Consider the following 8,455-nt stretch of genomic DNA (forward strand, 5'->3'; position numbering starts at 1 on the left):
TCGGCTCAGCCCACCACGGGGCTTTCAGAGCGTCCCGGTCGCCATGAAAACAGGCCACACCCCGGCGAGCCAGGCCCAAGGTTGGCAAGTGCGCAGGCGCGCGCGCCCTTCCGCGCATGAGCAGTGCTGCTCGGAGCCCGCCAGCCACGGTCTCGGGCGCCAGCTACGCCGCTGCCGCTGTCACTATGGCCCATTACAAAGTGAGGGGGGCGCGGCGTGGCTGGGGGCGTGCGGGCGGTGGCCAGCCGCTGGGCGGCTCCGGGTGGGAGCTGGGGCGCGCGCGCAGGTTTTGGGGGCCCGAGGTGGCGAGGCGGAGGCGGGGTTGCCGCACTCCCAGCGCCTTCTTCCTGCTCCGGCCCCCGGGCTTCGGCCACTGACCCGCCGTGTCTCCTCAGGCCGCCGACTCGAAGCGCGAGCAGTTCCGGAGGTATTTGGAGAAGTCGGGGGTGCTGGACACGCTGACCAAGGGTGAGCATGGGCCAGGAGACGGTTCCTCGTGCCCTCATCGTGCTCCTCGGCGCTGAGCCCCAGATGGCGGGGGCGTGGGGAAGGAGGGGGAACAGGTGGGACCCGTCCCGGGCCCAGCAAGGTGGGCCGCGGGGCCCGGCGCACGCCTGGCTGCCGGACGCCGCCCGGGTGGGGTAGCCTCGCTCACGCTACCACTCTCCCCGCCGGGAGTGAAACTCTTGCAGCTGTTGCAAAGTCTCTCCAACTTCCGTTGCTTTGCCTCGAGCAGCCGCAGTGAGCCTGTGTGCTAAAGACCTTGAGATTCCTATTCCTCCCTCCTTAGAATTTTTGCAGTCCTCAAAATCCTATAAAGAGACATTTTTCCTGGAACAAAGGGCGAGTGGGAAAATTACCAGATTCGAAAAGTGGGCCATGAAGTAGCTAAGTCAGTCTAATCCCCAAAGCAGGCGATTCATAGTCAATTTGGCTGTGGCTTTTCAACCCCCGTTTCCTCGTCTATATCAATTCCTGCTTTGTGCAGATTTCATAATTAAAGTGGAATTACAGTTTAAAGAGCTTAAGGGCACATCAAAATGGTTATATTGTTTTCACTTTTTAAAATGGAAGCTTACTGTTACACTGTATCTCTTCCTCCAGCGTTCAAGATCTAAGTAGATGAGTAAGGTGCTTGAGACAGAAGGGTTCCAAGAGACAGTCGGGGTACTGCTTATTTCGTTAGCTCAGCTGTAATTTGAAGGCCTGCATGTATCACTCATTGGCTGGGACTTTCAAGGGTGTAGAACAGAAGAGCTGGCAGGGATGACGACCTGGGTCCATATGAGAAATAATTTGGCTACTGCTCTTTGGCCAGAAGCAAAGGTTAGAAGAACATTCTGGGAGAAGAATAACTTTGAGTCTTGGCAGAAAGCAGGGCTTTCAATTCCTAAGCATGAGCCGGTATTTTTGAATTGTTATCTGCCTTGGGTTCAGGTACTGGTTTCCCTATCTTTGCAAATAAATTTCACCAAATATTAAGGGACTACTCTAAGAAAGCCCTGTGCTCTGCTGTCTCTGGAAGTGTCACTGATGCTTGGAATTTCATCAGTTCACTCCCCTCAAAAAAACTCCACAAGTTCATTTCTTTCATTTTTTTAGCCATTTTATTCAGGTCCCTGTTCTAGGCACTGGGGACAACGGCAGTGGAAAAAAAGGCCCTGCTCTGAATGAACTTATGTCCTAGTTGGGGAGACAAATAATAAATAAACTCATAGTGTCAGCTGGTGGTGTTATCAATACAAACATAACAAAGTAAGGGAATAAAGGGTGATGGGGTGGGATGTGTGTGCCATCTTATGTTGGGTGGTGGGGAAGGGCCTCTCAAGTAACATTTGAGCAGAGGTCTGAATGAAATAGTATGTGATGTCAAGAGTTCCAGGACGTGTAAGGAGGCCAGGGTGGCTGGAGGGAGTGAGTGACAGATAGAAAAGTAAAGGGCAGAAAAGTGACCACTGTGGGAGGTTAGTGAAGATGTACAGCTTTGTGGCCATACATGGATTTTCCTTTATGAGGGACTGGAAACCACTGGTGGCTTCTTTTCCCTTGCTCACATCCACTGGTGTTTAATCTCTGAATCTCCTAGATTTCCAGTCTCCTACATAACATCAGATAACATGGTCTGTTTTGAGATGATCTATTTAAAATTTGATTTTCAGCTTCAAACAGAGGTACTTTACACAGATTTATAATTTTTATCCAGCTTATTTCCAAGAGGATTTGAAACTGCTTCTAACATTAAAACACTCTAAGACAGGATGGATAAAGATAAGTCATTTGGAAGAGGCATTTTAGTTATTTTGAGCACTACATCAACCTCCAAAAATCCTGGCTGTCAAGGCAAAAAGGGGAACATTGGGTATACAGTTCTTGTCTGATTAAAAGGAAGTATATTTTATCTATAGAAAAGCACAGGAAACTTGACATTTACATTATGTTCTGTAATTATCCACCTTGTAAGACAGAAATTTAGAAGGGGAAAGAAGAGGAAGAATGGGTACGAGTATTCATGTCTTATAAAATTAGGATTTAGTAGAGATCAGTGGAAATTAATGGAAGAAGAAACAGGTTTGAGTATATAATTTAAAGAAAAAGGTAGTAAGTACAGAAATTAAAGAATACTGTAACATTAAAAGGAGAGGGGGAGGAGAGGAGAGGGTAGTGGTGATGCAAATATACCACTTTCTCAAAAAATAGCACTGGAAGTATATTTAGAGAGATGAAGAGCATCAGAACTCAATGTAAGATGTTAAAAGTACTTGCCCATTTGAATTTTTCATAGTCTGTTATTTTGATGAGTTATTAAAATTCTAAAAAATAAAATGGAAGCATGTAAGTTGGTTTACAACAAGAGTTCTTAACTTGGGGTCTCAATATGCACATTTTTTGTGTGTAGTTACATTTTTTGGCTTTTATCAGCTTTTTTTTTCAGGAAGATTAGCCCTGAGCTAACTACTGCCAATCTTCCTCTTTTTGTTGAGGAAGACTGGCCATGAGCTAACATCCATGCCCATCTTGCTCTATTTTATATGTGGGATGCCTACCACAGCATAGCCTTTTGCCAAGCAGTGCCATGTCCGCACCCGGGATCCGAACCGGCGAACCCCAGGCCGCCGAGAAGCGGAACACGCGCACTTAACCACTGTGCCACCAGGCCAGCCCCTTATCAGCTTTTTCAAAGGGTTCCTTGCCCAAAAATATTAACCTCTGTCTTAGAGATTTTTATCTTAGTAGTAAATTTTAGGCGGAATTTGTTCAGTAGAAGATGAGCAAGGTAGTGCTGACATGAGCTACTGGCTATGAAACCACTAAAGTATATATTTTAATGCTGATTTGAGCATGTCGCTTAATGGGAAAGGTTTTGGTTGGTGGTTATTTAGCATGTGGTGAAACTTCATTCTTGAAGAACATTTTGAATTCAAAGCTTCTTCCAGTAATTACCATAGCCCTCTTGACTCTCAAAAATTTGTCTCAAATTTGTCTACCTTGCTTTCACCTTTCCATCACTCTAGTGCAGGTCAGCATCTTTTTCAACTGGATTACCACATCAGCCTCTTAACTGCTCTTCCTGCCTTTGTCCTTGTCCCACTCATCCATCTTCCACAGAGCAGTCAAGAGTGAGCCAGTCACTCTCTTGCTTAAAACTGTTTAATTATATGCTTGTTGTTCTCAGGATCAAAGTCCAACCGAACTAGCAGGATCCTCCATAGTCTGCCCCCTGACCACCTTTCCAGCTTCCTTTCCTGCCACATGTTCACAACTCCATCTAGCCATACTTGAATTTTCAGTTCCTCAATCTGTTGTTTTCTTGTCCCCTGGCCTTCCTATTTTATCTGAAATCCTCATCGCCTAGGTCTCAGGTCTTATTTCTCTTCCTTTAGGGAGCTTTTCCTGGTGCCCTGGGCTGAGTTAGGTGTTCTTTCAACGTGCTCCCATAACCCATTATCCTGGGTGGCTGCCTGATACTTTTTTGGTCTAGGTCCTTGCTTATGTTTTACATTAGACACTAAATTCACTGAGAACGGGGACCTTCTCTGTCTTGTTCACCGTGGTATGGACAGTGCTAGCAACATGCTTGGCATATAACAGGCACTTAATATTTACTGGGTTATGCAATATAATTTCGGCCATTCAAATTTAAGACTTTAATTGTTGCTTTTTCTGCTTTTTGATTTGCAGTATTGGTAGCCTTATATGAAGAACCAGAGAAACCTAATAGTGCTTTGGAGTATCCTTTTCATCTTTCAAGTCAGAAAAAGGCCTTATTTTTGGAACTCTTATTTTTTATATAGATAATAATCTTAAAATACTTTTGATTATTGAAAAAGTTACTTTCCTTTCAGTTATTGGATGATGATCTCTGGGTAAATATTGGCATTGGGTGGGGCAACTCTGATCAGAGATATTGACGCTACCCCTGGGCTATTTCACTAGTTTCATTCAGCTCAGGTAAATTCTTAACTTTGATATTAGTTTTTTAAAGCATCACTTAGGAGCTGCTACCCCAGAAAATCCAGAAATAGAGCTGCTTCGCCTAGAATTGGCAGAAATGAAAGAGAAATATGAAGCTATTGTAGAAGAAAATAAAAAACTGAAAACAAAGGTAAATTTTTAAAAAGAATTCATTTTAAAAATAACTTCACCTTTAATGATTACATGATCAAAATCTCACTAAAATGGACAGCAGGGAGGGAGGAAGGTGAATATCAATTTCAATCAATTGCAAGGCCAAACCGGTGCCCCGTCTGGAAAACTACAAACTCATTGTAAATAGGACAAGCAAAGTGTGGTCAAGAAGAGGTTCTTGGGAACCTGCACCGACAAAAAGATGAAAATATTGGTTAATGCAGCTTATAAGTACATGGAGATTCCAGAGTCTTAAGCAGTTTATTTAAGGAGGTCAATATAGGGCCATCGCTTTGTGTATGGCACCTCTTATTGTTGTGCAGTGCAAAACCTGCATAGTCCTCTATGGTGGCCCTGTAATGGGTTAATGTACCTCTGGAAATTTGTTTGCACTTAATTTTGTTTAGTGCTGAAGTTTTTTCTTCGTTTAAACTCCTGTGAGAATTTTCATAAAGTTCAAATTAGTGAACTCTAAGTCTGAGGTTTGACCACATTCTGAATCACATAGTGCATTTTACATTACTCTAGGCATTTCTCCTAACATGTTTTATCTTCTCAACAACTTTGCGAGATCAGTGAAACAGGTACACAGACCATTTTATAGGTGAGGAAACTAAAGCACAGTGAAGTCTAATTAACTTCTCAAATCCTACAGCTAATTGGAACTAAAATTTTAGCCTAGTGTTCTTGCAGAGGACCACAACTTCGCATAAAAGAAAATGCAGTAACTTAGGTTATCCAAGATTCTACAGCAGGCAAATGCCAGTTAACTCTTTGGCACCTTTTAAGTCAAAGACATTAGCTGCTCTTCGTCTACTGGCTAGATTAATCTATGTCGCATAATTCTTTTGTTCTACTTTTTGGAAGAAAGTCCAGTAAACGTTTGGTGGAGAGGAAGAAGGTACCTTATTATATTAGGAAGATACAGATTATTACATATCAAGTATGTGAGCAGTGCAGTCATTAACTGGAATTAAATTTCAGTTTTCCAGTAATTTTAAAGATTTATATGAAAAGAGCTTTCATTAGGTTTGATTGTATTAAATCTTAAATCAGTGAATGGTTTAAAAAGGCTAGGGATATTAATATAAACTTAGATTCAGTAATTAAGTTGAATATAATAGTTAACTTGTTTTGTTACTGTTAAGTTTTTTACCCAATTTAGAATAAGATTCACCTAAACTCCTGTGTCTTTGCCCCGTAGCTTGCTCAGTATGAACCACCTCAGGAGGAGAAGCGTGCTGAATAGGATTCTTCTCAGTTGAAAAGACACTGAAAAATGGTTTTGTATGACTTGAATAGTTTGTATAGTATATAATCTTTTCTGAACAGATGCTATAGAACTCTTTTAATATGTTAAAATCACCTATCACACTTTAACTGTTATAAACACACAGACTTAGAATCACCAATAAAAACTCAAATAACTTTCTTTGGGTCTTAAAAGCAAGAGAATCCAAAGTGAATCCTGAAAAACTCGAAACACAGCCATCTAATTCATTACCTTCAAAGACATTCTGTTTATTCGTCTGACTAGGAATAATGGTACTGGTTGTATTTTAGCCAAGGAAGTTTAGCACGGAGCTATTCTTTGGTTTAGTTCAGGATATAAGCACAGATACAGTCATTCTTTAAAATGAAGATGACACTGTTGTTTATATTCTCTGTAGGCAGCTGGAGAGATCTGTGTGACATAAGATGCTTTTGCACGGGTTCCCAGGAATCTTCTGCTCTTGTTTATATAATGCGGAACAAATAACTCTTCTTTGCCACCACTTTGCCTTAGATAACCGTGTGGGTGCCAGTGTGAACTCTGACACCACGTTTCCTTCTATGCAATCATGCCCTGTCTGATAATGTTGCCTTGCTTTGCTCTGTGCTTCAGTGGGTCCTAGCTGCACATTGGCCTTTCTGTGTTTTCAATTTGCTATAATAGCAGTCACCCTGATTGTAACTTATGTAACTGTCCCCTTGCCGTAGTTGCTTAGTTGAGGACAGAACAGAGGCAATATAAAATTCTGGGTTCACGCACGAGCTGGGAGGAGGAGGGGGAATGAGCCATATATTGTGGAAAATTATAGTTTGCGGGTATAATTATATAGTGCTTTTTCCCCTCAAAGTATTTTTCTAACCTTGAATTCATTTTATCTTCATTATCCCTGTGAAGTAGGTAGGGCAAGTATGAGGGGAGGTTGGGTGCTGAATTTTTAGGCCAAAGACTGATATTAATACAAATTATTTACTACCTGTAGAACCTTGGGCACATCAGTTAACTGCTCTGAGATTCACTTTCCTCATCTGTTAAATGAGAAGAATAATATCTGTGCTGCCTACCTCACAGGGTTGTTGTGAGGGTCAAATGGAATGTATGTGAAAGATGTGTAAATGGTAAAGCACTATATTCTTGTTTGTTAGTCCTTTTTCCTTTCTTTTGGAAGACCTACAGAAAGATGTTTTATTGACCACTTATTTTCCTTATTGATTGACTCACATTATTAAGGAGTAGTCCTATTTCCTGTATTCTATTGCTACTGTTAGAGAACTTGTCTTTATTTTTTGGTCAAAACACACAGAGAAAACAAAACAATCCAGTGAAAGCTGCTTTAACTAGCAAAAGCCTCAGCACCTGCTGGAAACTGTGACCAAGCCAACTATACGGGCATTTTAATCAGTCATGCTGGCAGGAATGTGGCAGGGGTCTGTGCCTCTTCTGGTCCCAAGTTTGTTTGGGGGGGAGGGGGCTGATACTGTTGAAAGAACATTCACTTGAATGGTTTATCATTTAGCAATTTGAGTGGCTCACACATGGACTGCAGTGGGCCGAGTGCTGGGTGTTAGAAAGATAATGAGCTGTAGTTCTAAGACATGTCTATAAGCAATTACAAGGTGGGATAAGATGTGCTAAGAACTATAAGAAGAATAAAACGTGACCCCATGGGGGTGGAAGAGAGGCAGACTTGGCTTCTTTAAGCATTTGGTATGATAGTCCCTTTGTGGATACAGACAAGTAGAAATTTTTTCTGGCAGCCAGCCCTCATGTGCTTTTTTCCCACAAGACCAGTATTAATATTTACGTAAGTCAGGTGTCTGTCTCTTGTGCCATCCTTTTGGATAGAATGGCAACCTGCTGGCTGGATAATCACACTTTTCAGTGGAGCTGACCTGCTTACACTGCTGTACCAGTCAGTGCTATTTAAGAATTCAGGGTCAGCCTGGCCTCTGGAGGTCCTCTTCAACATTTCCATCAATGATTTGGATGACAACAGTATACGAGATACTCAATGGAGTAGAAAAGGATCCCATTCATTCAGTTCCTGCTATGCTTCAAATGTAGATTTCATATCTTGCCTACCTCACAGGTGGTTGTAAGGATCAAATTAATGGACATAAAAATACCTTGCAAATTGTAAAGACTACATATGGGTCAAATAGTAGTAAGGCCAAATCTGTAAGTGCCACACAGTCGGAAGGCCTGCTGGGTAGACTATATTGAAACAAGCTTGAAAGTTGGCAGCTTGGAGTACCCAAACTTCTGTGCTTACACTGAAAAGCTGAAATAGCAAGTCTTACATTTATGTTAAAAAATGCAGTTATACAAGTTTAGGCACTGGGATTGCTGACAAAATACTAGTTCCAGCGATTATCAGTGTGAACCACTTAATACTCTATAGATATATATTTTTTAATTCCATTTTAGAAAGCATTAATAGAAATATTGTCCAGGTGCTAACCAGTCATCCTGAAGGCTATTATTGGTCAGTATTGCATTGTGGGTACCAGACATTTGACAAATAATGTATATAAAGGAGAGTGACCAGTAGGAAAAGGG

The 8,455-nt window shown here is 41.8% G+C and overlaps 1 protein-coding gene across 1 annotated transcript; it reads left to right on the forward strand.

Annotated features, from left to right (window-relative positions):
• The first annotated feature begins 58 nt into the window (after window positions 1-58).
• Window positions 59-7,033, forward strand: MYCBP (MYC binding protein). The gene is made up of 5 exons (XM_014840182.3): window positions 59-200; window positions 396-468; window positions 4,180-4,228; window positions 4,474-4,603; window positions 5,831-7,033. The coding sequence occupies exons 1-5, from the start codon at window positions 117-119 to the stop codon at window positions 5,873-5,875; spliced, it is 381 nt and encodes a 126-aa protein (XP_014695668.1). The 5' UTR covers window positions 59-116; the 3' UTR covers window positions 5,876-7,033.
• The last annotated feature ends 1,422 nt before the right edge of the window (window positions 7,034-8,455 follow it).

The sequence above is a fragment of the Equus asinus genome, chromosome 5 (genome assembly GCF_041296235.1).
Source record: "Equus asinus isolate D_3611 breed Donkey chromosome 5, EquAss-T2T_v2, whole genome shotgun sequence".
Lineage (NCBI taxonomy): Eukaryota > Metazoa > Chordata > Mammalia > Perissodactyla > Equidae > Equus > Equus asinus.

Coding starts and splice junctions, on each gene's coding strand:
- MYCBP (XM_014840182.3), top strand. CDS start 117: ATGAGCAGTGCTGCTCGGAGCCCGCCAGCCACGGTCTCGGGCGCCAGC. Junction 201..395: donor TCACTATGGCCCATTACAAA/GTGAGGGGGGCG, acceptor GTGTCTCCTCAG/GCCGCCGACTCGAAGCGCGA. Junction 4,229..4,473: donor AAACCTAATAGTGCTTTGGA/GTATCCTTTTCA, acceptor CTTTGATATTAG/TTTTTTAAAGCATCACTTAG.